General features: G+C 49.1%; 9 protein-coding genes across 9 annotated transcripts; all 9 read right to left on the bottom strand.

The window, feature by feature from the left end:
• Positions 1 to 194: 194 nt before the first annotated feature.
• DEU56DRAFT_819149 (uncharacterized protein) lies at positions 195 to 2,371 on the bottom strand. Its single transcript, XM_041354003.1, has 9 exons — positions 2,249 to 2,371; positions 2,064 to 2,195; positions 1,947 to 2,013; positions 1,851 to 1,891; positions 1,589 to 1,789; positions 1,272 to 1,532; positions 952 to 1,224; positions 707 to 895; positions 195 to 656 (listed from the first exon to the last, which is right to left on the bottom strand). Exons 1-9 carry the CDS (start codon positions 2,278 to 2,280, stop codon positions 299 to 301), a joined length of 1,554 nt encoding a protein of 517 aa, XP_041205627.1. The 5' UTR covers positions 2,281 to 2,371; the 3' UTR covers positions 195 to 298.
• A 42-nt stretch (positions 2,372 to 2,413) lies between these two features.
• Positions 2,414 to 4,188, bottom strand: DEU56DRAFT_819152 (uncharacterized protein). The gene is made up of 9 exons (XM_041354004.1): positions 3,998 to 4,188; positions 3,924 to 3,940; positions 3,839 to 3,868; positions 3,512 to 3,776; positions 3,242 to 3,460; positions 3,175 to 3,191; positions 3,098 to 3,127; positions 2,929 to 3,047; positions 2,414 to 2,873 (listed from the first exon to the last, which is right to left on the bottom strand). The coding sequence occupies exons 1-9, from the start codon at positions 4,073 to 4,075 to the stop codon at positions 2,569 to 2,571; spliced, it is 1,080 nt and encodes a 359-aa protein (XP_041205628.1). The 5' UTR covers positions 4,076 to 4,188; the 3' UTR covers positions 2,414 to 2,568.
• Positions 4,189 to 4,415: 227 nt separating this feature from the next.
• DEU56DRAFT_508537 (glycoside hydrolase family 16 protein) lies at positions 4,416 to 6,062 on the bottom strand. The gene is made up of 6 exons (XM_041346573.1): positions 5,961 to 6,062; positions 5,661 to 5,896; positions 5,344 to 5,571; positions 4,973 to 5,287; positions 4,601 to 4,920; positions 4,416 to 4,546 (listed from the first exon to the last, which is right to left on the bottom strand). The coding sequence occupies exons 2-6, from the start codon at positions 5,804 to 5,806 to the stop codon at positions 4,506 to 4,508; spliced, it is 1,050 nt and encodes a 349-aa protein (XP_041205629.1). The 5' UTR covers positions 5,807 to 5,896; positions 5,961 to 6,062; the 3' UTR covers positions 4,416 to 4,505.
• Positions 6,063 to 7,617: 1,555 nt separating this feature from the next.
• On the bottom strand, positions 7,618 to 8,939 carry DEU56DRAFT_957494 (glycoside hydrolase family 16 protein; the record flags this gene model as incomplete). The annotated part of the gene is made up of 5 exons (XM_041359266.1): positions 7,618 to 7,767; positions 7,822 to 8,141; positions 8,194 to 8,508; positions 8,560 to 8,721; positions 8,782 to 8,939. The coding sequence occupies 5 exons, from the start codon at positions 8,937 to 8,939 to the stop codon at positions 7,727 to 7,729; spliced, it is 996 nt and encodes a 331-aa protein (XP_041205630.1). The 3' UTR covers positions 7,618 to 7,726.
• A 2,541-nt stretch (positions 8,940 to 11,480) lies between these two features.
• Positions 11,481 to 13,410, bottom strand: DEU56DRAFT_819178 (glycoside hydrolase family 16 protein). The gene is made up of 5 exons (XM_041354005.1): positions 12,804 to 13,410; positions 12,583 to 12,750; positions 12,210 to 12,530; positions 11,829 to 12,151; positions 11,481 to 11,776 (listed from the first exon to the last, which is right to left on the bottom strand). The coding sequence occupies exons 1-5, from the start codon at positions 12,968 to 12,970 to the stop codon at positions 11,736 to 11,738; spliced, it is 1,020 nt and encodes a 339-aa protein (XP_041205631.1). The 5' UTR covers positions 12,971 to 13,410; the 3' UTR covers positions 11,481 to 11,735.
• Positions 13,411 to 13,929: 519 nt separating this feature from the next.
• On the bottom strand, positions 13,930 to 15,164 carry DEU56DRAFT_758414 (glycoside hydrolase family 16 protein; the record flags this gene model as incomplete). Its single annotated transcript, XM_041350230.1, has 5 exons — positions 13,930 to 13,970; positions 14,021 to 14,343; positions 14,402 to 14,728; positions 14,773 to 14,940; positions 15,094 to 15,164. The coding sequence occupies 5 exons, from the start codon at positions 15,162 to 15,164 to the stop codon at positions 13,930 to 13,932; spliced, it is 930 nt and encodes a 309-aa protein (XP_041205632.1).
• A 2,086-nt stretch (positions 15,165 to 17,250) lies between these two features.
• Positions 17,251 to 19,525, bottom strand: DEU56DRAFT_819191 (uncharacterized protein). The gene is made up of 6 exons (XM_041354006.1): positions 19,334 to 19,525; positions 19,260 to 19,281; positions 18,816 to 19,199; positions 18,205 to 18,766; positions 18,034 to 18,150; positions 17,251 to 17,986 (listed from the first exon to the last, which is right to left on the bottom strand). Exons 1-6 carry the CDS (start codon positions 19,477 to 19,479, stop codon positions 17,424 to 17,426), a joined length of 1,794 nt encoding a protein of 597 aa, XP_041205633.1. The 5' UTR covers positions 19,480 to 19,525; the 3' UTR covers positions 17,251 to 17,423.
• Positions 19,526 to 19,556: 31 nt separating this feature from the next.
• On the bottom strand, positions 19,557 to 21,414 carry DEU56DRAFT_819202 (Ribokinase-like protein). Its single transcript, XM_041354007.1, has 6 exons — positions 21,180 to 21,414; positions 21,095 to 21,125; positions 20,998 to 21,043; positions 20,841 to 20,941; positions 20,230 to 20,796; positions 19,557 to 20,179 (listed from the first exon to the last, which is right to left on the bottom strand). Exons 1-6 carry the CDS (start codon positions 21,259 to 21,261, stop codon positions 19,981 to 19,983), a joined length of 1,026 nt encoding a protein of 341 aa, XP_041205634.1. The 5' UTR covers positions 21,262 to 21,414; the 3' UTR covers positions 19,557 to 19,980.
• A 2,598-nt stretch (positions 21,415 to 24,012) lies between these two features.
• On the bottom strand, positions 24,013 to 25,093 carry DEU56DRAFT_715345 (uncharacterized protein; the record flags this gene model as incomplete). The annotated part of the gene is made up of 2 exons (XM_041347576.1): positions 24,013 to 24,565; positions 24,837 to 25,093. Coding segments are annotated over 2 exons (810 nt in total), but the record flags the coding sequence as incomplete, so codon positions are not given.
• Between the last annotated feature and the right edge of the window lie 1,425 nt (positions 25,094 to 26,518).

Below are 26,518 nucleotides of genomic sequence, written 5' to 3' on the forward strand. Positions count from 1 at the left end.
ACCGTATACCGAAGAAGCGAAGAGCTGCGTACACTACGCGCCGATACACAAACCTCTATATCTCAACAGTTCAGTTGTATATGTGCGACAGTAAGACGTAGGAGCGAAGTCACGGGAAGAAAGTGTGGAGGGCGGGGACAAGACTTCGGAAATTCCCGTCGACTTGCATGCTCGTTCGCGCGTGTTTACATTTACCCCAAGCGTCCAGGGGAACAATTAAATAGCATTATCAAGAAAACAGAGCGCAATAGATAGAGTGGGGTACAATACAATCGACATAACACACTAGTGCCAACATTTACGTAGATGAAGTACCTAAACCTTCTCTGAAACCACGCACGAAAGCTTTGAAGGGCTGCATAAACCAACCCCACGGACCTGGCGCCTCATTCTTGGGCGCTTCATAGGTCTCGGTTCTCGGACGATTCACAGGGCGGTCTTCTCCGGCGTCTTCTTCGTCCCTGGCACGTTTCTCCCCAATACGAGACGGGGAGTTGTTATTGATGGCTGTGGCGTCTATAGACGCTGAACTCGAGGATGCAAGGGGTTTGTGTACCTCGCTTGTAGGCGTTTGAGTGATAGCCTGACTTGATGGTGTAGGGAAAACGCGCGAACGACGCGAATTAGGAGCCTTTGGAGTGGATTGAATAGCATGACTACAGCCACTGTTACTTGTAAGAACGCTGGCAAAACAATATTTACTCACGAAGTGCACTTCGCTTTATGCTCGTGCCACTTGGTCAAATCATACTGTGCGACCCCGTCCAGCTCGACATTCGTCCTGCAAAAAGCACACTCGACATGTCGAGGGGAAGACGACTTCGCTTGAGGGTCGTTCAGCAAACTATGTTTCCTCTCTGCCGTAGCCACTGCGGTAGCCACTCGGCTGCTGGGTCTGATTTCAAATTACTAGTTAGCAAAAGTGAAGCAGAATTCATAATTATCACTAACATAACACCAGAACACCGTTGTTGATGTGCGAGCCAATTTCCAAGAAGGTAGACATGATCGATCGACAGCTTGATCCATTTCTGGCAGGATCGACAAAGAACTTCGTGTGGTTTGACCTCTTGAGCACGAGGATCCTCTTCCAGCAAAGCTTTCCTTTCGGCGTCACTCTTCTGAGCCGGCTGGGGTGAAGGCTGCTTGGTAATCTCCATACTCAATTCTGATTCCAAAGCCTCCGCTTCGGATTTTTCCAATTCGGTCTCATCTCGACGACCCCTGCTCACAGGATAAGTACTTTAATTTTCAGTGTGAAAAGTACTAACAACTTCAAAACAGGGGTTCGTTGGTCACACCTCCGTCTATGGATTTCCCAATAACGAACAGTATACGTCTGTCTCTTGCCAAGACTGATCCATTTGTTGCATCGAACGCAATGAGCTCGGTGCGACTCCACATCGTCGCATAGTGACTGGCCTTTGAAGTACTGTATACGCTCAGGTTCAGACCGCCGTATTCGAGCTCCGGCAGATGATTCTGCAATCGACGAGGTCTCATCTGCATCGTCATCGGGGGTATTAGGGCAGCTGATAATCCAGTGTGATGAGTGACCATTAAGCGCCAAGGAACCCGAGATACGTACTTGACCTTTGGGGCAGGGGAAGTCTTATCTGATGACTTCGCACGAACGGTAAGGGCAGAGGGGCTCTCATGACGAATAGAACGATTCAAGGAGACCACTGATGAACTACGGGGTCCCCTAGTTTTGCTGGTAGGCTTAGCAGAAAGCACCGGGCTTTCTTGGGAATTGCAGGGGGAGCGCGGTGGTGAAGGTCCAGGAAGACTAGATAGTATATAGCGACAACGATTAATTTTAGTTGCACAGGTTTAAATTCCAAACTCACAAAATCTCGACCATTTTGGGAGCAGCTTTCGATTCAGACAGCTAACCCGTCATTAATTGACAAGGCCAGGTTAGAAGATAGTGCAGTGCAGCTTACAGATGTTTCTTGGGGGTCGCTATTTGTGATACTTTGATGCGTGTCCGATTCTTCACCTGACGAGTCTCTGCCGAAATGTAAGGTCATTAAACGCGTGCAGTCTGTTTTATGGCGTACTCTGCAACATTTGAAACATTTCTCTTCCTCTCGGAAGGCTCGTCAGATAAATATTCGCGTGATGTCGCGTGAAATAACGCGCTGACCTTGGCCTTGCCGGTGTATTTGATCTTGGACGATCCAACCTTTGGTCTAAGTGCCATGTCAGCGGGAAACGTATGAAATGGCTAAATTTTAGAAACAACCTGTCTGGTGATGAATTCAGGGTATTGCTCATGGTAAAAGAATGTATCGGGTCAGCAGAAAAAGAAACAAGAAATATACGGGGCAAGAACAATGAAGCCTGTTGGTGGTAGTATCACTCAAAGATTCAGTGCCAAGCATGTACAAACAAACTCATCAACATATTTGGCCTTGCCTCAATAAACAGATTCTCAAATTATGAGTTGAAGCGATTAATGCTTACAGAACTACAGTACGATATTCTAGGTATCGCTTTGAAAAAGCAAGCTAAAATTACAACCATCCTGCTCCGAGCAAAGTCAAAAATTTACAGTGCATCTAATTATCCGCCCGACTTCGAAAAGTCACTTGGACCCACAAGTAATGGGTCGTACCGTTCTGAGGAGATGTTGGATTGAGGGCCATTGATGGGAGGGTCAACTATAGGATAAAAAGATCCAACAGGACGAGGTAACGCAGGTACGTGTAAGGATGATCCCATTTCATGGTTTGATTGCGCCAGTAAATGGTATGGTGTGGGGCCATAGACTTGGGTTGGGAATGGCAGAGGTGCCATCATCATGGATGACTGTTGAGCTTGAATTGCCGTTGGCAGGGGAGGCTGCATACTCCCCATCGCCATCGCTGCTGAAAATAGTGAGAATGGGGTACAATGTAATATTCTGATAGATGGCTTGCGTACCATCACTGTCCGATCCTTCACCATGATGTGGGCATCCCGTATTAACGCCTTGCTGAGTGCAGATCTGACAGATGCGATCGATACACTGGTACCCCTTACGCACACAATGTACACATGGCCTAATGGTCGTCAACCGATACGCACAACTAGCGGTATCGAAGTCACCCACCTCACACCTTCACACCTCACCTTATCGCGTCTATGTAGTTGTTGAAGTGAGGCTCTAGATCACAAATGATGGCTTACCTGCAATATACACACGCCTGAATAGATAGTGTCAGAAGAAGTATACCTACCCCGAACAGAAACTGACCGCTTTGACACGGGTACCATGACCTCTGCCCTTCCTTTGAACACTGATACACTCCTTGCCACATTCAACGCATTGCCTACACGGACGCGCATCCTCGCATTTCTTATTGTCTTGCCTGCAACCTTCGCAACGGAGTTTGACAAGTTTAGGTCCTTTGCCCACATGAACACACTCTTCTCCCCTTGCAATGCATCGAGAGCAAGGTCGCTGATCATCACACTAGACGGACGACAGGTCAAAATCGTATCCACAACCACAACACAAGCTTACCTTCTTGTTATCCCGACGACAGTTTTGGCAAGCCAGTTTTGCACGGTCGGGTTTTGAGCGATGTGGCCCGCGGAGGACTAACACGGGAGGAGGTTCTGCACGCATTACTGGATGATGATGGCCTTCGGTACACTCTACCTGCTCCTCTCGGCACCGTAGGCAAGGCTTTCCGCCTTCACACCGCGCGCGAGCTTTTCGACAGTTCTCGCACCCAGCAACGCATTGCTCAATGGTGTAACCTTTCTTGACGCAGCCTCCACACGGCCTAATTGATCAGGAGAAATCAATACATAAATTAAACAGAAACAAACTAAAGGCAAAGCATACTTTTGACCATCGCAGCGTATTTTGTCGCGCCTGCAGGGGAAGACTATTAGGACACGAGGGTGCCCCTCAATCACGGGATGATTACCTGCAACTAGCACATGCCTAGCGATGTTCTTGATAAGCTAACATTAAAAGGGAGCGTGAACGTTAAGCACAAACCTTGACTGCTCTTCTTGGCCACGCTGTCGTGATGATGTCGGATATCGGGACTGGCGGCTGCTGCTGCTGGGAATCCATCGGTCTGCAGGATGTGGTCAGGTAACAAAAGGTGTGTGTGTGAACATATCCCCTTTTCGAACCTGTTGGAGGTTAGACCGTTACGTATACGTAAGTTGCCTATCGTGGTAAACCTTGTTGAACCCGTCACGCTCATCCAAAATTTCCAAAACGATCATCTTCCAGCGTATATACGGAATGTACACAAAAATAATCCTACAACAAGTCCAACGTATTCCGGGCGATTGAGTCTAATCATAGATCAGTCGTAAGTAGTACAGATACCCGATCACCGATTCCTCCGAATTCCTCCGAATTATACACCAAATAAGAACGCGACCAGCCCAACATGTAGAAAATGATACCACCAATAGAAAGAAAAGGAATGATTGACGCAAATGACGCTCTGGAGTAACAGAGTAGGGGGAAATGAAGGATTGCCGCAGGGTGTTTACTGGAAGACGGCGACGTAGTTGATGGCCCAGTAAGCATCTACAACAGAAAAGTGAGCATTATAAAACGAATCAGTATCCCGTCAAGACTTGCCGACGTAGTTAGAAGCATCGGCGACCATATCCGTGCACTTTCCTGAGCACCCAGACTGGGAGTAAGCACCACCTGCCCAGTTGCCGCAGATAGTTGTGTCAATGACCATTTGATGGTCGTAGAAGTTGTCTGTTATGTCGCAGGTTTTTGCAGACCAGAAACCAGACGGGGTGCCCCATGTGGAAGGCGTGGGTGCTTGGTCAGTGAGATCCGAAGGGATGTCAGAGCGAGCAAAATGCCACATTGACATCCCAGTGGAGTTGTCCCACAGAAGCGCAAAGACGCCGCCCCCTGCATTATTGAAGCCATACGCAAAAGACCTGCCGCAGAGACCGTTAGGTCATATTTGACGCACAAGAAAGAGATACAAACGTTGTGTCGGGGTCCATGATGCTGCAGCCTGCGTCCGAGCTCTCGGTACTGTAACAGTTGCTTGCCAGGACAGTGCCCGTATACTCATCCGAATCATCCGTATCGATGGTGCATGCGTTACTCGTGCCACTATGAAGGGTCATCTGATTTTTCGTCTGGTCATTGATACCCTCGACAATGTCGATTTCACCCCCATAGGGCCAGTCTGGACCAACGGTCCAGAAACTAGGCCACGTAGAACAGCCGACGGGCATTTTGGAGGCGTCCATGACAAAGAGACCGCCAGTGTAGCTCTTCTGAGATGTGATACGAACACTACAACTGTGGTGAGGCGCGTGTATCATATATAAATGAACAAGGTCTTTACGCACGCGTCACGCGAGCCGCCGGCAGCAACCGTACTAGTTGAATCAATTGCAAAGACCGTCAAGGAGGAGGAGGAAGAGGAAGAGGAAGAATAGATGTTCGTGTCACTGCCGTTGTCGTTATCATTGTCGTTGTCGTTGTCATTGTCGTTGTCGTTGTCGGAGGTGCTATTGACATACGCAAGCCCCTTATCCTGTGCATCTGACTTGCTTTGGAAGATGACATTCCCACCACTGGGGTCCGAGCCAGTATAGAAGTCCCAGTCACCATGTAGAAGATCATTAGCCGACTTGCAAGTTTAAAATAGATAAGTGGCACATACTTGAAGAAGTCCTCCCCTGAATAAAAGTCTTTAATGCTGTAGGTCTTAGCAGTAGTACGACTGTAAGGGGAGGGCGCGTGATAACGAGCACCAACCCGAATGGTTAAGGGAAGTATTGATAGACAGAACTTGTAGAGAGAGTGCATCGTAGGACGTGATGCAAACGAATGGAGAGCGCAAGTGGTTGTCCAAAAAATGGGAGAGCAGTGAAAGAGAGGGAGGGATTTGATGAAACGCTGATAGTAACATTGACCATGGGGTTTTATTGTGTTTTAAAAATCAAAAGTGACGTTCACAAACCTCATTGCCTCGGGCAGTACTCCATTACCTTGCCTCGGCTAAATTCTCCTAGCCTGGCGAATCGATAAATAGTCGTTCCTTCGTATTCGCGTCGGTCACCATCGGGGCCGTATCTTACCGCGGCCCTGATTGACAGCCTGTTAATGACAAGAGTCCAAGACGCATTGCTGAAACTGAAGCGCTGGCCGAAAGAATTTTGGTCCTCGAGGCTCAAACTCTGCAGAGCTCTATCACCGCAGCGCCAAAGTACCTCAAATTAGACGGATTTGCACTTCCGTAAACTCCGGGCTGTGTTCAAATCAAAGTCGGGAAGTCCAACGATAGGGTAAGACGTACATACTCTAGAATCATCTCTGAACAACGTTAACATCCCAAAGAATGCACTGCCTCTGAATCCATTGTAGTACTGGCACGTTTGGGCGCTGTACGATATGTTACTAACTCGCATTTTAGTCGATCTTCGAATTGTCGAGACTCACATGATCTTTCAAGTTTTGCCATGTAGCATTCTGCCGCATCTGCCTGGCCGAATCACCAAACTGATTGGCAGAGCGGCTATCCTCTGATAACAACAATAAATTCAGGGGCTTGGATGGAGCCGAGCAGCGAATTAAACGTACGCGATGATCGTGATGATGACAACTGCCCAAACCCGCGTGGACAGAACGTCACTGTTGGAGACTCGATCATCTTCCACAAGTCATCGTGTGAATATCCCCCAGGAATATTATGTGTAGGCACCAGCCCACACAACATTCCTCTCCCTCGAGCTCCAAGCGTCTGGAAATATTCTGAAATCAACGCGAAGAATGCGCATGTCATAAACGCTGGGCATGCGTATTCAAGTGGTGCTGAACTGGTTAGTGCGGCTGACTCTCAAAGGTGGCTCCATAATCCTTCTCCACACCCAAGCACTCCCATTTCTGCAGCCAGACAAGCATTTAATGCAGGCCGAAGCGCAGACAAGTGCAGATTCGTGCTGGCACGAGCCAGTGCAACAACCGGGCCAGAGGACGATGTTTTGACGGCGTTGGTCGGCACTGGTTAGAGCAACGGAGGCGGTCGACGAATCGATCATAGTGACTAAGTGCTGGGTGTTTGAACTTTGAATTGCGCGCAGTCACTGTGAACCAACCTTTGTGGGATGGCACGGATAGAGATCAATTCTGTGCGACAGTCGACTGGAATTTAGTCACCGAGCTGCAAGGATGAAGGACTTAGATTTAACAAACCCATGCAACGTGCAATTTCAAGCAAGTACGTAGCAGTGGTTATCATGTTGGTGAGAGGATATGAAGTACTGGCTTGTGTGCACGACGACTCAAAGAGAAACGGCAGGCCCTTGCGACTCTTTAGCTCTAGGGTGATGCAGATCAGTTACACGTACGCGTGTCAGTTCAAACGTTCAAACGTTCAAACGTTCAAGGTCCTTGCTCCATTTACACATGATGTAGATCATTCGGAGTTTTGGAAATAAGTAGTCGTGGCCCGTGGGACTCTCTCTGGAGTGTCGAATCAACTAATCGTCACGGTCACGTGCAGGCGCGTTATGTGTGACATCCACGGCGAGACAGGAGGTTGCTCATTGCTCCTAATGGTAAAATGATTCCTACACAGTACTGGACCCACAAGGGACCCATTCCAAAACAAGGAGTCCACTGATAATAGCACGGACAAATATCCAGCGTGTAATGTCTAAGTCTAACATAGGGCCCCACCCCAAGAGACGATCAAGAAAAATGTAAATAAACGATTGAAGCAGATGTCTACTCATAGACAGCAACGTAGTTGATGACCCACTTAGCATCTACAACGGAACGCTGAGCAACGTGAAACGATCGAGCATCCGGTAAAAACTTACCAACGTAGTTAGTAGCATTGGCGACCATATCTGTGCAGTTTCCGGGGCATCCAGATTTGGAGTAAGCACCACTTGCCCAGTTGCCGCAGATAGTAGTGTCAATGACCATCTGCTGGTCGTAGAAGTTGTCTGTTATGTCGCAGGTTTTTGCAGACCAGAAACCAGATGGGGTGCCCCATGTGGAAGGCGTGGGTGATTTGTCAGTGAGATCTGAAGGGATGTCAGCGCGAGCGAAATGCCACATTGACATCCCAGTGGAGTTGTCCCACAGAAGCGCAAAGACACCGCCATCTGCGTTATTGAAGCCATACGCAAAAGACCTGCCGCAGAGACCGTTAGGTCGGGATTGACGTGCAAGCAAGAAATACAAACGTTGTGCTGGCGTCCAAGATGCTGCAGCCTGAGTCCGAGGTCTCGGTGCTGTAACATTTGGTGTTCAGGACAGAGCCTGTATACTGATCCGAATCATCCGTATCGATTGTGCATGCGTTATCTGTGCCACTATGAAGGGTCATCTGATTTTTCGTCTGGTCATTGATACCCTCGACAATGTCGATTTCGCCCCCGTAGGGCCAGTCTGGACCAACGGTCCAAAAACTTGGCCACGTAGAACAGCCGACGGGCATTTTGGAGGCGTCCATGATAAAGAGACCACCATTGTAGCTCTTCTGAGATGTGATACGAACACTGAAGCTGCGGTGAGGTGCATATATTATAATGAAAACGGTCTTTACGCACGCGTCACGGTAGCCGCCGGCAGCAACCTTGCTGGTTGAATCAATTGCAAGGACCGTCGCGGAGTCATTGACATACGCAAGTTTCTTAGACTCTGCGGAAGATTTATTTTGGTAGTTGACGTTGCCACCAGTGGGGTCCGAGCCAGTAAAGAAGTCCCAGTCACTAGATGGATGGAAGACTGTCAACTGAGTCACGCGTCAAAAACACGTAAGTAGCACGTACTTGAAGAAATCTGTCCCCTGATAAAAGTCTTGAATCGTGTAGGTTTTGTCGGTAGATCGGCTACCAACAGTGATAGGGAGGTATCGCGAGGGCGAGTGAGCACCAACCAGGGTGATCAATGGGAAAGCCACTAGAAAGAGTTTAAAGAGGGAATACATCGAACAGTGCGATTGAGGACAGCGCAAGCAGTCATCCAAAAATGAAACAGCAATGAAACAGAAGGGGTTCAAGCTAATGCGGCCTTGGTCACGGAGTTTTATTGTAGTCGAAACATCCGAAGTGACGGTCACCAACCTCGTTGCTTCATGAAGGGTGCACTCCATTACCGCGCTTCGGCCAGTTCCCCCTAAGCAGACCGGGCCAATCGAAGATACAATAGAAATAGTCGTTCCCCCGTATTCGCGTCGGTCACCTTCGGGATCTTATCATCCCGAGGGCCTGATTAATCTCAGCGATTTGTCCTCAATCCGACCACCAGTCTTTGAATTCCGGGGATTGGTTGGCCATCTCTCCTTGTCGATGTTTGCAGCTTCATGGATTGCAATTGCAGCACTGCACACAACAGGAATCAAAGTATGCGTAGTCCCAGAGGTTTGAGCGTTATAGAGCTCTATTACCGCGGCGCCAGAGTAGCTCAAATTAGACAAGTTTCCACTTTCCGACAGTCCGGGCTGTGTCCATCAGGTTTGAGAAGTACAAACAATGGGGTAAGGTGTAAATACTGTGAAATTGATTTTGGTCAAAGTTAGCCTCCAAAGAACGCACTGTATCCACCGTACGGTACGTTCCGGCATCGTGCAATGTGGTCCTAACTCGCGTTTTAATCGTTTGATCTTTCAATTGTCGAGACTTACATTCTATCAAAAATTCTGCCGTGTAACATTCTACCACAACTGCCTGGCAGAACCACCAAACCGCTTGGAAGAGCGGGCAGCCTTCTGCCAACAACATTAAAATCTAGATGCTTGGATGGAACCGAACAGTCAACGTACGTGATGAAGTAACGACTACAACTGCCACACATTGCGCAAACAGAAGGTCGCTGTGGGAGACTCGACCATCTTCCGCAGTCCACGTGTAAATTTCTCCTGGGTATATTATATGCAGGTGGCAGTTCATAAAACTTTTCGTCCCCTCGGGCTCCGATATTCGGGGAAATTACCTGATGATTAACGTTGAAAGCGCGCATGACACGGGCGCTGACGAAGGCAGGAGAGTCATGTCTCATCCTCCTTTCGAATTATGGTCGGCGACGAATTCAAAGAGAGCACCCAGGCGTCCGAGTGCACAAAAAAGCAACATGAAGCCTAGGGAAAGTTGAGGGAAAGGGATGTATATTCCGGTTGTGAACGAGTCACTGAAATAACTGAGAACAATGATAAGCGAGAATGCGAGGGTTCTGCAGCATTGACAAGTAGTCAAAATCATGAGAGGGCACAAGGCGGAAAGAAAACGTCGACAAACTAAAAATATCAGCGCAGTGTTTGAAGTGCGCGTGATCCCTGCAAACCAGCCTTTGATATTGGATAACGTGAACAGACTCAACATAGTTCACTTTGAGTGAGATCAAGACTACATTTGTTCGTCAACAGGCGCCACGCGCAGGGATGAAGGAATCGGGCTCGGGGTTCTTCCTCTCGTTCTCGTGCTTCCCATGGAACATGCAACCTGAAACAAGTAAGTAGCAGTGGTTACGTTGATCAATCAGCTGGCTATGCCTTGTGGTTTCACAGTGCTCACGAAATGTGCAAGCAATGTTACGTTGCTGAGAGGATGATTGATGATGGACAGCGCCAGCCATATGGTGCTGGATCCGTTCAACTATTCCACACAAAATATGCACACACACACACAAAGGATTTACACCCACAGAGTCGCGTACCGTTGCCGAGATGTACCAGGATGCTTTGGGATTAGCGTGACTTCCCGTTTTGGTAACACCGCACGACGACAAAATGCTCGAGCTCGCTGTCCTTGACAGCGAGCTCAAATAGTTGCCTAATCCTTCACCCTTTTCACTAGTTCTTTTGAGGGAAAAAAATCAACTGTAGCTAAGTAACTATGCTATTTTGACCATAAATCTTCCATACTTACAATATTCACCCATTCCTGTCATATATTTATACTGGGCGCTCCGAGGGGCTTATTATGGGCTCAATTAATGATGTATTTATTGTATAAATATATTAGAACTTCTACAAAGCCAGAAGTATACAATTAGAGTCCAGAAAATACCAGAAAAGCGGTCAGGGTGGGGGGAGGAGGAGGTGGGGAAGGAGGGTTGTGTTGTCCAAGAGTAAGCATAGTTAAGCTACAGGTGATTTTTTCTTTTAAAAGAACTAGTGAAAAGGGTGAAGGATTAGGCAACTATTTGAGCTCGCTGTTGAGGACAGCGAGCTTGAGCATTTTGTCGTCGTGCGGTGTTACCAAAACGGGAAGTCACGCTAATCCCAAAGCATCCTGGTACATCTCGGCAACGGTACGCGACTCTGTGGGTGTAAATCCTTTGTGTGTGTGTGTGCATATTTTGTGTGGAATAGTTGAACGAATCCAGCGCCATACAGCCAAGCGTACTTACTGACGCCCATTGAGTCTTGCTTGACACATGCACCAGTGCAAGCTGGGTCGGGATTTGAAATAGTCTCGTACACTTACTAGTCTCCCCAAAGTGGACAAAGAATATGATACAACATACAATCGAGTCTCAAGCACAGTGGTATATTCCGAGTGATTGAGTCTAATGACAAATTATTTGTAAGTAGTTTATGGATGCCCTACCACCGATTCTTCGAAATGCGGAGCAGAAAAGCGACCAGCGCAGCAAATCCAAACAGTAAATATGCCTGCCAATAAACAAGAGAACAAATTACGATGTGTTGGTAACGAACGCAGGGTATGATGCAGATATGATGTGATGCAATGCAATGCAAATAATGAAGGTATGAGGGGAATGTTCACTGGAAGACGGCAATGTAATTGATAACCCATTGAGCATCTATAACAACATTGAGCGATGGGACTTGAGTGAATATCCCATGAAAACTTACCAACGTAGTTAGTAGCATTGGCAACCATATCAGTGCACTTGCCTGGGCATCCAGAACTGGAGTAGGCGCTACCACCTGCCCAGTTGCCGCAGATAGTAGTGTCGACGACCATCTGGTGGTCGTAGAAGTTGGCCGATATGTCGCAACTTTGCGAAGACCAGAAACCAGCTGGAGTACCCCAAGTGGAAGGGTTCGGCATTTGGGCCGTAAGATCCGCAGGTATGTCAGCACGAGCGAAGTGCCACATCGACATGCCAGTGGAGTTATCCCATAGAAGTGCAAAGACACCACCATCGGCATTATTGAAGCCATATCCAAAAGAGCTACCGCACGGATGAATTAGGTCCCAGCTGACGCATAATAAAGATATACAACACAAACCTTGTGTCTGTGTCCTCGACACTGCAGCCTGCATCCGCGTTCTCGGTGCTGTAACAACTGGTTCCGAGGACCTGGCCAGTAAACTGATCGGTACTACTATTTGACTTTCCGATAGTACAACTTTGGCTCGTGCCACTATGAAGGGTCATTTGGTTTGTCGTCTGGTCATTCACACCCTCGATAATGTCGATTTCCCCCGCCGAGGGCCAGTTCGGGCCAACGGTCCAGAAACTGGGCCACGTAGAACAGCCGACAGGCATATTCGAGGCGTCAATGACAAAGAGACCACCGTTGTAGCTCTTCTGAGATGTGATACGAACACTGGATCCGTGATAAGTGCTCATAGATCATGATGGAAGCAGGCATTACGCACGAGTCACGCTTGCCGCCGGCAGCAACGGTGCTGGTCGAATCAACTGCAAGGACAGTCGAGTTGTCGCAGTCATTGACATATGCAAGTCCCTTCGATTGTGCGTCCGATTTGCTTAGGTAGTTGACATTTCCACCAGTGGGGTCCGAACCAGTGAAGTAATTCCAATCACTAGATGTATAATTAGCCGATTTCAAAGTTGAAACTACATGAATAGTACGTACTTGAAGAAATCTTCGCCTTGATAGAGGTCTTGGATCTTGTAAATTTTGTTAGTGGACTGTCTACGGACAGTAGTACGGTGACGCGAGTGCGCGCGCGACTGTTGGTGAGCACCAGCCAGGGTGGTCAATGAGAGAGCCGCCAGAAAGAGCTTAGAGAGAGAGTGCATCGTGAGGCAAAGGAGAGTAAGTCGTCCAACGAATTAAAAGAAAGGATTGAAACTGAGCAGTGAAAGAGAAGGGAGTGAAAGAATGCAACGTTGATGGAACGTTGTGGTTTTATTGTGTTTCAAGGCATTGGAACACGAACCTCGTTGCTGCGGCTAGCTACCACACGCACTTTGATCATTGCCTTGGAATTACATCGGCCACACTAGGCGACCTTATAATATCGGGGCCCTGATTAGGCTTAGTAGTCCTTTTGTCCTCAATTCAACCACCACGCTTTGTATTCTAGAACCGGCTAGTCAATCCCTCTTGTCAATGTTTGCAGCTTCAAAGCGTGCAATGGAAATACCGTAAATCAGAGGCGATGCACACGCACCCATATGTTGATGTGGCTGGAAACTGAAGTGCTGAAGACTGATTTAAAGCTCCGGTGTTAGAGCAGTGTTAGAGGAAGGCTAAGTATAGACTTCCCCAGCTCAATTTTAGCAGAGGTTCGGAAGCAACAGTTGGCTAACAACGGCAAAGAGAATCTCTCAAAATTCGGTTCAAGTATGACCAGCTGACCCTCATGGGTCTTGTTCGAATGCATCTCACTGCCTCAATGAACTTTGAAGCGCTCGATGGATCATTGGACTCTTAGCTCCACTGTGATTAACATTACATGTCTTAATCGGTGGCGATCTAACTCCACTATAATTCTCCCAAAGCCAGCTGGCTTTATCTGCTTGATCTCCGTGGCCATAAAGGACCACTATCCCAATTGTAGTCCCGTGTTGTCTTTGGCATATATGAAGCCTGATGCTTTAATGACGGCGACCTACTTACCATCATTCGTACATCTGAACACTATAAAACAGTCATGAAATACTAGCAGTGTACATCGAATCAACCTCTTTCATTGTCAACAGGCACTGAACATACTTACAGAAGCATATGTAATAATGAGCGATCGAGGCGAATGTCATTGATAGACGGCGACGTAGTTGATGATCCACTTGGCATCTACAACAGAAAGTTAAGGGCGAAATGGCACGGCATTCCGTCAAACTCACCAACGTAGTTAGTAGCATTGGCGACCATATCTGTGCAGTTTCCGGGGCATCCAGATCGGGAGTAGGCATTGCCACCTGCCCAATCGCCGCAGATAGTAGTGTCGATGATCATCTTCTGATCATAGAAATTGGTCGACATGTCGCAGGTTTGCGAAGACCAGAAACCAGCTGGAGTACCCCATGTGGAAGGCTTGGGCGTCTGGGCTATGAGATCCGCAGGGATGTCAGCGCGAGCGAAGTGCCACATTGACATGCCAGTGGAATTGTCCCACAGAAGCGCAAAGACACCACCCTCGGCATTATTGAACCCATATCCAAAAGACCTACCGCGCGGATGCATTAGGTTCCAGCTGACACATAAGAAAGAGATATAATTCAAACCTTGTGTCCGTATCCTCGATACCGCACCCTGAGTCATGGTGTCCGGTGCTGTAACAGTTGGTCCCCAAGATCTGACCCGTATATCGATTGGCGGTACTCTGCATATTTTCGACGATGCAAGTTTGGTTCGTGCCGGTGTGAAGGGTCATCTGGTTTGTGTCCTGATTATTCACACCCTCGACAATGTCGATTTCACCCGCCAGGGGCCAGTTCGGGCCAACAGTCCAGAAACTAGGCCACGTAGAACAACCTACAGGCATGTAGGAGGCATCAAAGACAAAGAGACCGCCGTTGTAGCTTTGTTTAGAGATGATACGAACACTGCAACTGTAATGAGGCGCATAGATACGATAAACACGGTCTTTACGCACGAGGCACGCTTGCCGCCAGCAGCAACAGTGCTGGTTGAATCAACCGCGAGGATCAACGAGTTGTCACAGTAATTGACATACGCAAGCCCCTTGGACTGCGCGTCCGATTGGCTTTGGTAGATGACATTTCCACCAGTGGGATCCGAACCAACGACAAAAGTCCAGTCACTGCACAGATAGAAGACAATTAGCCAAGTCACAAGTTGAAATTAAGTAAGCGGTACATCCTTGAAGAAATCTTGCCCCTGATAAAAATCTTCAATCATGTAGGTTTTGCCGGTAGATTGTCTACGAGCAGAAGTGCGGCGGTGACGCGAGTACCAGTGACGGTTAGCATTAACCAGGGCGGTAAATGAGAGGGTTGCTAGAAAGAGCTTAGAGAAAGAGTGCATCGGGGCTGAAACAAAATATTGAAACAACCGTGAAAGTCAACGCTAGGAGGAAGGATTTGATGCAAAGTTGATGGTTTAGCCATAGGTTATATCATGGTTGAGACATCGAAAGTGACATTCACTAGCCTCCCGACATGTGGCCGCGTCAGCGACCTTATCATATCTCGGCCCCGCTCAATCACAGGCTTTCCTGTTCATAATACTTTGTATTCTGGGACTGGTCGGTTATCACTCTTTGCCGATGTTTGCCCTTCACAGTCCAAACATAACTAGTGCTTTCAATAGTAACGCTGTAAATAGGAGGAGTCAAAAAAACACCGTTGAAATTGAGTTTGGTTGAAGAGTTTACCTGAAGCTCTATCACCGCTACGCCAAAAGTAAGGTCGAAGTGGGCTCAAATTATCCAAACGATTCCAAAGACGGTGTTGCACGTCCCCATATAGTACCAGCCTCGAGGATTACCACCTAGCAAGGATGGGGTTGGATATAGCTTTCGAAGAAAGTTGGCTTCCAAAGAACGCAGTGCGTTGGACGTCCATTCACCATCGACTTGTTCCTTTGGAATGTGCTGTACTAGTACGTACTAGCGTTACTGGCGCCAGGCGCACCGTCAAGTTGGCGGGGGCCAACTCCTGAGAATGATGAAAGCAGCACAAAGAACACGTAAATTTCCGCGGAACCTTGCTCAAGGGTGCATGAGTCATGGACTCACATATGGTTGCGCGTTGACAGAACGTTAATGCCACTGGATGAACCGAGTTGTGAAGTCAGTCACCGTGACTGCCTTATTAATAAGCGAGACACATGTGACATACGCGAGGTTGGCAGAAGCCTTTGTTGAGTCGACGAGGACCTCGGAGTACTAAGTCACCGCTCCCCAATGTAATTATCACCACCACCTCCGATGATCGCGTGTGCTTTCTTCATGGTCGCAGAAATACTTTGTCTGGATAGCCTCATCCTTCTTCAAAGACAGAAACCGCTGAGCGCATCCGACTCGGACAGCTGCAGGATTTGGTACGAGGTTGTCCTTGTTTCGCTCAGCCGCAAGGACTAACTCGAGTGTGTAATTTGCTGCCCAACTATAATCGCGTGGAATAAGATGACCAGGATAAGTTCATCAACTACACCATTGATGCGGTGTATGCAAGCTATGACGCAGCGCCGCGCCGATTTCGCCAGCACGCTGAACTCTTAGAGTTTCTGAAACGCAAGGAAAATGAATGGGCACAGAAAGTTGAGCAGGCAAGCCATCTTATGCCAGAACGTAAGCTGTGTGGCTTTCACCGTCGCAGTGGTGATCCGAGGACTACTATTCCGAATCCTTCAATAACAGTAGATTCAGTCGTCGCTGGGTGTATTTGTTGATTTTTCAATTTGAAGTACCATCACTGATTCACTGATTCCTCTGATCGGTCATCTCTCTACCAGCATCTCAGCTCGTTGGAGCTCGATTACCTCCAGTGATGCAAGGCGTAGACATTGAAATATTGAGGTTCCGGTTCTTTCTTCTCCGCTTTTCATAATCTGCAGGTTTGCACTACTTACTTCGTAGCACTCGGAGCTTCTGTGCGCAACAGGCGAGTTGTTTTCTTGGTCCTCAAGCGTTTTCAGTCGAGCCGGACACAAGTTGACCATGGATCAACGTCTCCGCGCAGCTAGCGAGCCCGTCATCTGTATCCCCGGCGAGGGCAAGGAACACGACACGATTCCAAACCATCTTCGCACCATCGGCTGCACCAGTGAGTCGGTGGATCTCTGTAACAACAAAGTTTCGCCTTTCGTATACCAAGGACTTGGCAAATACATCACAAATATAAATTGTCGGGATCTCAGGACGAAGGGAATCTATGAACTTGATCATGCAGGGTACACCAACAAGTGAGTGACGCAGGCAAAAGACGCGAGTGATCCAAGTTGCCGAGTCAAATTGCTCACTCTGATAGTCTTGTTTAGCTGGCATCCATTGGTCATTAGCGCGAACATCGCGGTAAAACATGATACATTCAAGTCGTGATCCTGCTACGGTACATGTCAAATTGAATATTACACGTGGGCAGTTAGAACCTTTGGAGACGTAGGTCGTCGTTGTTTTACGTCCATCCCTCGAATATTTATTGGTATGCGGGCACGCAAGCCACTTCTAATCCAGAAAATCTATTGGAATACACTGGTGGTACAAGATATCTACAAGCATCAACATCTGCGTTCACAGAGATATGGCATTTAATTTATTACTGCAAATTAAATCGTCAGCAACTAAAAATCTCCATCGGCAGACATACTCACCGTAATGACAGTAGGCTCGTCCCTACCAAGGAACTCCTTCAGATTGCTGATTTCCAAAGCAACCTCGATAAGGCCCTTCAAGCCCTCAGCAGCGTCACCCGCTAAGACTTTCTCGCCGGCCTCCGGTCCAACATACCTCTCTACATACAACCTGACAGTCGCACCGGCACTACCGGTACCGCTCAACCTGAACACTACCCGCGAGCCATCATCGAACAACACGACCTGTCCTTGGTTCTTGCTCACACTTCCGTCGATCGGATCTGTGTAGCTAAAGTTCGTGACAGATGCAATGGTAAAGTTTTGATTGGTGCCCTTCGACTTGTAGGTCTTCTTTGCGAGCGATGACGAGGTAATTGCACCCTCCAGCAGTGCGACAAGCTTGTTGGCACCCTCGGAGGAAACCTCCTCGTAGTCATATCGACTGAAGAATGATCGTCCGTAAACCGCGTAATGCTTCTTCAGCAGCTCCTTGATGCCGATAAGCTCATTTGGCGACTCCTTATTGGCAGCAGCAATAATATTCAACCAGGCTGGTTGTCGGTGAGTATTTGTATATGCGAATGAGACCGAAACTGACCCATGATTGCCCAGATACCATCCTTCTCACGAATGTGGTCTGAGCCTGTTCCAAAAGACTCTTCACCACAGATAGAAAGACGGCCGGCATCCATGAGGTTACCGAAGAATTTCCATCCTTAATTCAACGGCTGTGAGCACCGTATGGCCTATCTTAGTACCATCGACATACCGGTAGGGACCTCGAAATATTCCAGGCCCTTCTTCTGGGCAACCAGATCGATCGCTTTGCTGGTTGGCATACTCCTCGCAAGGCCCTTTACGCCTCCCTTCTTGAAGTACGGAATAACATGTGCCCAGTCCGCGATAACGGCCACTGAATCACTGGGAGTCACAAACGCGCCCTTGCCGTAGATCATGTTTCTATCGCCATCGCCGTCACTTGCTGCGCCGAACTGGATATTTTTCGCCTCAACGACCTCAACTAGTGAGTGTGCATACGTGAGGTTGGGGTCAGGGTGACCACCACCAAAGTCCGGCAGTGCAACACAGTTCTGAATGGAGGCTTCAGGGAGCCCGAGGGTGTTCACTAATATCGCGCGTGCGTAAGGGCCTGTAACACCATGCAATCCATCGAATAGGATACGGAAGGACTCGGCGTTGTTATGAAGGAAATCTTTGATGAGCTGGAAGTCGAAGATGTCTTGGAGAAGTTCGACGTAATCCGCTACTGAGTCGATGATCTCGACTTCAGTTGGACCATAGCTCGTCTTGCCTATTACGGAGAGGTCGACCTGATCACAGATGAAGATCATTCTGATAGATGGGTGCATATGAACGTACGGGATCAGCCTCGATGACCTTGTACTTCTGAATAGTCTTCGTGATCTCATAAATCTTGTTCGTTACATTTTCAGGTGCGGGTCCACCATTAGAGACATTGTATTTAATTCCGAAGTCGTTGTTGGGGCCTCCGGGGTTGTGACTCGCGGTCAGCAGGATACCACCATCCGCCTTGTATTTGCGGATTACATTTGATGCTGCAGGTGTGGAAAGAATAGAATCTTTCCCGATGATTAGCTTCTTCACCCCATTTGCAGACCCGATCTTCAGGATAAGTTGAACGGCCTCTGGGGAGAAGTAACGACCATCGCCTCCGATGACGAGTGTCGCACCCTCCGCCTTGATAGAGTCGAGAATGGCTTGGATGAAGTTCTCTGTGTAATGCTAATAACAAGAGAAAAGTTCCGTTATCTCTCGGGACTATCGCGGCAGACAATCGCGTACCTCCTGCTGGAACACCTTCACCCTTCGGAATGCTGATTAGTATGGCTTCTCAGAGAGATCGAGGTAGTAAACACCTCTTTCTGAGGCCGGATGTACCAGGCTTTTGCCCGTCGAATGGCTTGGTTGAAATCTCTTTGACCTTATAGCTCATCGATGTATGTGGAGAGTTGACCTTGAAACTGACGCAGTTGTCCTCTTTTATCAATGACGGCGTGCACATGATATGTGATTTTCATCACGTGCATAGCATTTCGACCCTGAAAGCACGTAATGATTCATGAAAATATCGAGGAACGAGGGCTGTTCTGGCACGTCTAATATAAGCTGAGCGGGAATTGCTCCGCGCCACGACGACAGAGCTCCCTCGCTGTGGTTGTATCCTACTGCATCTCCCGCCATCACTACTGGAGTAGTCCATGTTTCTGCTTTCAAGTGCCTGCTGTTGTTCTAGAGTCGCTCCTGGTTGCTCCTCCTTGATTGAGTTGGTCATGTCTCCTGCTCTCGGCACATACCAATCACCGTCCAGGTTCATCACATCCGTTCCGTTGCTGCCCCTGCAGGTCCCGCCCAACCTTGGGAAAACCTGTCCATCATCCCCCCTCTCCCTGTCACATCAATCACGTCAGAGCCCGAAAAATGTTCTTCCCGAACTAGGTGAATGCAGAGTCGAACTTCCTCTATTGCACATGCATGGGTCTTCTATCCTCCCTTGTCTTTAAACCTAGAGCCTGCCTTTATCTCCAGCCCATAGATCTTCTCCAAAGACCTCTGAGAAAGACTTGCCAAGCTGAGGAAGCATATCTTGCGTGATAAGACCTCTTCCCTCAAGTTGAAATGCCCTTCGGCTGCTGGTTCGGGTGACCATACTTCCACCTACTGCCGCGAGAAGCGGGAGACGAGAAGTAGGAACACTCCCATCACTATCCGCCAATGGGCATCAACCACATCTCATCGCTGGGCCTAGACTCACCCAAACGCGCCATCCTCGTAGCATTTCCCCCACGCAAGCATTGCCCCAACTGTTCCACTAAGAACATCGCCCTGGCCACCACACCGTTTCAGCCCGCCCTCCACATCCACCTCAACCACCTCCCTCACGCGTTGCCTCTCCTCATCACCTTCATCCAGCTTACTCGCCTCAAGACTGGCTGCTGCCCCTGTAGTATCACTCGCGATTAAATCAATAGCACCTTTCTCCAGTACCACGACACCTCCAAGTAGTTTGGACACCTCTCCAGCACGTTCCTTTGTCGGTACGTCTGGTGAGACGCCCGCCGACTCACTCAGGCGCTTGAACTCGACCACATTAGGTGTGAGCACTGCACGGCGGTATCCCTTGACGAGAGAAAGATCCTGCCCTACCATCCATAGAGCATCAGCATCAAGGACGACGAACATGGCCTGTTCGCGAGCGATGGATAGCGCTAGACGAGCATAAGACTGCATGTAGTCCTCGCGGCCTAGTCCTGGTCCCATAACGAGGACATGGAGCCGAGAAAACAACAACCTGAGTTCATCCTCCACTTTCCCATATGATCTGCGATGGTCAGATGAAATTGCGGAATATATGAAAGGACTCACGCTTCTTCACGTAGAATAGGATGTACGATCAGGTCGGGGGAGTAGGACTTGATAGCCTGAGCGGCTGTGGGTGAGCAGATGACATGCGAAAGATCTGCTCCCTGCGTATAAGAAGCTTAGTATACGCTTGTACAAACGTTGGCACTCTTGAATATACCAGCCGCAATGCAGATATTGCTGCGAAGAACGGTGCACCAGTGTAACTGCAATACAGTCAACCCCCACAAACTGCGAATCATTCTGATAATGCTCACTCTAAAGCTCCTCCGAGCACGCCGACTCTGCCTGGGTAGAGATCATGTAAATTCCATTACAAAGTGAGGAATGGTCCGTCATTACCTGATTGTCCTTTATGCAAAGTGCCGTTCAGGGGAGGGATGATCTGTTTGATCTGCTGGATTATACTACGTGGCACGGGCATGGCTAGAACGTTCCTAACAGCACTTGATGATGACGAACTGTCGAGAGCTGTCCGAGTGCAATTGCAAGGAAACAATTTGTGGGAAGCGCACAAAGACCTGACGTTAGTACTTCCTTTGCATTAACAATATTTAATTTCATTCAATGTGACTTGAGCCAAAAAACTGATCAATAAACATCATTCATACATAAAACCACAACTACGCGTGTAATAGACAAAGCATCTGCGAGGACGCGACCACGGCGTGTCAACGATACAGCATACATCCTATGTACAAGCCAAAAGTAGTCAGTACGAGTAAGTGCAACGAGCAGCTAGCTATTAATCTTATAGACGGAGGGGGTACTAGTAATATGCGGAGAAAGAAACAGAAGCGCGTGATATGGGTGGAGGTCTAAGTCCAAAGGGTGATATATAATATGTACCGATGAAGAACAGAACGGAGAGCCAAGATGAGAGGACGCGGAAGACCAAAAAACCACGGACGATGCACGAGTGGGACCCAGCAAAGGTGAAATAGTTCCAAAATAGCGGTTATAAGTAAATCGTGTGATTAGGCGTCAAAGTTGGGGAGCTGGGAGGAGGACTGATGACATGTTGTGCTCGCGGTAGGTGGCGCGTTGGTAACCGGCTGCTCCAGACTTCCAAACGAGAATCACGGCGCAGTTACACTCGCTTGGGCTCCACTTTGCCAGAAGGAATTCAGGAAAGCACCTGCGGTCGACATGATCTCGACAGCGCGTCCAACAAGTGTACCACCCTGTTGTCGATCGTCACCTCTTGTAGGACTTCTCGATGTACCAGCCGACGGCTTACGCTCATGGCGTGACGAGGTCGCGGTGGGACTGGCTTTCGGGTAGGGAAAGGCTGGGCGCATAGCAAGGATAGGTGAGTTGGCAGGCGTAGGTTGTCGCGAAATGCACTCTTGCTCTTCTTTGATTGTCTGCGCTTGATTAGGTGTGGAGGGTATGATCGTGGAGGAGGATGATGTTACAGAGCAGACAGAGGCAGAAGCAGCTTGCGTCAGATCAGTCTGCGTACTAGGTCCCGTGTTCAACACAAGCCGAGGTGGAGGGCGCATTGTCGACGCTGAAACAGCTGATATCGTTGAAGAATCAGAAGACGAGGATGACGCAGAGGTGAACTTCTTTTTCGGTGCGGGTTCTGGTGGTGGGGCTGTAACCACAACAGGTACCTGCGGAGCCTCCGGGCTCAAGCTTGAACCTGACCCCGAATTCGAATCTGTTCGGCGCCCAACACGATCCCGGCCACGTTCCACCAGGCGTACGACTCCCTCCCTTTGACGATCGCTGCGCGCATCCCGTTCTCGTCCACCTACATAGACACTGCCTATTCCGATTGCCAGTCCAAACCCACCATCCGGGCTGAGGCTCCCAAGGCTTTCCGAACTCTCACTGTCACGATCCGAGAACGAAGACGTCCGGGTGACACTGCGTCCTCGTGTCTGCTGCCCCTCGGCCTGTGCGGACGACGCCGATGACGACGCAGACCGGCCACGAGGCGCGTCAGGTGGCTGGAGCAATCCAGATGGGGACGAGAACGAGCTAGACCTGGGCACAGGAACTGCCGTACTTTGAGGAGGCATCTGTATGGATGCTAACGACGGCGATGGTGTACGAGACCTGGAATGAGATTTTGATCTAGAACGCGATCTTGACTTGGAACGCGATATGCGTTCCCCAGGGGTATCCTCAGAGCTCACGACCACCTCGGGCCGCCCCAAATTATGCACAATAGGAATGCTCCCTGCGCCACCGTGGGCATAGCGTAGCCCGCTCTCTAAGCCTTGGGTCTCAGGCTCAGCGCGTTCATGCTGCTCAAAGTAAGCGCGAGTCTCAACCTCCTTTATCGACACATCCTCGTCCGGACTGGGGGAAGCGACAATGGGGCCGTCGAAAAAATGCGCAGGCCTCAAGCTCTTATGATATGGCTCGGTCAACATGTCGTCGCCCACCCCGTCTACATCGCCAACGTCTGCACAAATATAGCTTGGAGGTACGTAGACAAGCTCCACGGGCGAGTCCTGCGCACCATAGGCATACCACTTGCCACCTGACGGGGAATGCGAATAACCATGGGAATGCGCGTAGGGGTAGTGCTCATCCTCTTCAGCTCGAGTCTTCAAGATAGTCGGTGCAATGAGTGCGATAGTGACAAGCTCCTTGTCTGAACTGGGCGTGCGCATGAGGGCACCAGTACTTGTTCGCCTGTGATGGACCGAAGAACCATTCATGTGATGCGTATATGATGCGGAGCGAGCTTTGGGTGGACGGGACCGCGAGGAAGATGAGGAGGTGGATGATGAAGAATGCGAGGACGATCGGGGAGGTAGCATGGCCCCAGCGTTAGCATGCCTGACGCGCATCTCGAGGACTTCATCTTCATCTTCTTCCTCCGACGTGGAAGACGACACAGGGGAAGTATTCTGTGGCGGTGGGGAGGACCGAGGATGTGAAGGAGCACTCCGAGGATAAGATGCATGAAGATGTGATGGCGAGTGGGGGCGCTCGTCTTCATCCCCAAAAAGAAGCTCATCAGCTTCGTCGATGATCCCATCTTCGGAGTCCTCATCATACCTGTTAGGAAAATTGATCGGCGGAACATAAGTGTACTGTCCATAAGGGAAAAGCCGGAAACTGACCCGTCATCCTCAAAGCTGTAATCTTGGCTATAATCGCTCGAACCCACTGTCTTGGAATTAGCATACTCGACATTCCACAGTGTGCGCTTCTTCTTTGGCTTCTCGATCGCGATGCATTGTTCCACGAATGTGTTGAAGCTGATATGTTTCCGCTTCTGGCCAGGCACAATCACAGCATCTGATGAGGACCCCTGCCTGGAGGTGGGGGGCACCTCACTCGTGACAGGAGTTCCAGGTGCGATGATCCGCGGAGGTGAATCCCGCCTACAATCACGATTGAGGCCCCAGTGAGAGATATGCGTATCGCTCTTAGTGTGCGTGAGAGGTGGCCGCTTGATTATTCCTGCGACACCAGGCCCTGTCAAATGCTTTGGGGCTTCATAATCCGAATGCATATGAAGTATTTCATCCTCTTCCGATTCAGGAGGGCTAAACATGGAAGACGAAGGGTAGTCGGACGTTAGTAGCTCTAAGATAGAACGGTGCTTAAGAATTGGCTTTGTGGTAGGCGGGGATGACGATAGTATGGGGAGATCGAGAGCAGCGGCAGTGTTAGGCGAAGGTTTGGGGGTGGGGGCGGGGGCGGGGTAATCTGCCGTGTGAAGAGGACCGTATAGCCACGTAACATCAGAATCTTTCAGCCTGTCAAATTTGTTAGGGTACGTTCGAAATGGAGCAAAAGGTATGACGTTGGGTAAAAGTGTAGCCAAATTAAAAAAAGAGAGACGACATTATTGTGATGCGACAATTAGTCCAGACGAGCTTTGGGTGGATATTGGGCACATGGCGATGCAGCGCTCCACAAAATCGCGGGGCTGGTGCCCAACGATCATAAATGAATGGGGAAGGCTCGAATTGAACCATGCGAGGAAGGATGGGGCGTATAGCATTCAAAAAAGGGTCTTGAGCTCACCAATTAAGGGTCTCTGGACTAACAGTGCTGAGCTTGTTGCGTTGTTTCCACCACGTGCGCCAGGAAGCGTTCTCCAACCTCATTCCATTTGTGATTTCGTTCTTTAGACGAGTCATGCTACGCCATGAGCGCCATACATCTTCTTCGCGCCATTCATGGGAGAGATAGTCGACTTGGCCACGGGGAAGGTCCGATACAGCCGTATCATCGGGTATGGTGGATACAGACCCGGCCAGGGCGGTCATGTAGTTGGCCATGATAACCTTTCGCGAATACTAACGAATAGGGTCAGTATGGGATGAGTCGCGTTGGTTGAAAGTTGATGGTAGCGAACGGCCCAAGCTTGTGACTAACTTTGGAGTAGCAAGAAGATGATTAAGGACAAGAAGACGATGAGCCGAGTTCGGATGTGAGATGACGGATTGACAGGGATTTAGATTAAAAAGGACGAGAGGAGGGGGTAAGAGCTGTGAAAGACCCGAACTTGCCTAGCACAGCGTAATTGCTTGGTAGAGAGCTGCAAAGTTGGCAGCTTATGCCTTCTTTAAAGATGAAGGATTGACTGCATTTCTTGAAATTGCATGGATGGAGGGCAAGAGAAAGATCTGGACCAGCCAGGCAGACGAGTGCCACACGACAAAACACTTTTTTGGTTTTGAAAATCAAGTTCCAGTCTCTTTTTTTTTCGTATCACCTTTCGGGGTCTCTCGTTCCGATTTTCCCGATTCTTTTTCACACAGCCCGGTTAACACCGTCCCGCTTTCAATAAATAATGGAATAAAATATATGAAATATTCAAATAAATATCACCTGCCCTCAGAGGTATATTCCACCATCAGATGCCCCCACATTACCCCACATTGATATTTGGTCCTATAATTCCCAGCTCATCATCCTCAGCATTTCTGCTGGCACCCTGCGCGGTAGCTCTTCGCTTCAACATCCCCCCGAACTGCCAAGCTGTGTATCTCTACCAGAACTGGTGCAATGACTCCGGGTCTAGTTTTTGACCTTGCCCGCTTCCGAGTCCTGGAAGGCTCATAATCGCCTCCGCAGCCCCCACGGGTTACGGGAGTGCACCGGGGTCTGCTAACTGCGCTGTGTATGATCCGCCCGCACTCTCTGACCGTCGCCATGCCCGTTGATCGTGGGCATAAGCGCCTTCATTATCGGAACTTTGCCAGCATGCAAATCAGGAAGTTCAATGTATTTCGGACTAATGCTTCACCGCACGGTCCACCCTAACTTACATAATTAACATCGCTGGAGCCTGCTGGAGCCCCGCTACTCAGTGGGTGCTAAGTGGATACCTTACCAGGCACGCATCGGAGCCCTATTCACCACAAGTTTACGGCCATGTCTTGCCAGGTGGCGTGAGCTCTGAACCTTGAACATTCTGAACGTTAACGCACGGCGGTACGTCTTTCAGCCAGAGGGCCACATAAATCGAACAAAGATAAATATAACCCATGGGCGCTTCAGCGCCTTTTCCTCGGGTCCTCCCCCAACAATTGGCGTGTTCTGAAATTCTGAAATCAAACTCAGGGGAAGCCCATCGCAATCCGCTCTGCCACGCTGTACTCCTGCCATCATCCCGCAGCCACAAGTAACTTGGCATGATTGGCAGCAAGTATGTACAGCAACCAACACATGTGAGGCATTTTCGCATGATCCCCCGGATC

The sequence above is a fragment of the Suillus clintonianus genome (assembly GCF_016758775.1).
Source record: "Suillus clintonianus strain FC179 chromosome Unknown DEU56scaffold_68, whole genome shotgun sequence".
NCBI classification, from domain to species: domain Eukaryota; kingdom Fungi; phylum Basidiomycota; class Agaricomycetes; order Boletales; family Suillaceae; genus Suillus; species Suillus clintonianus.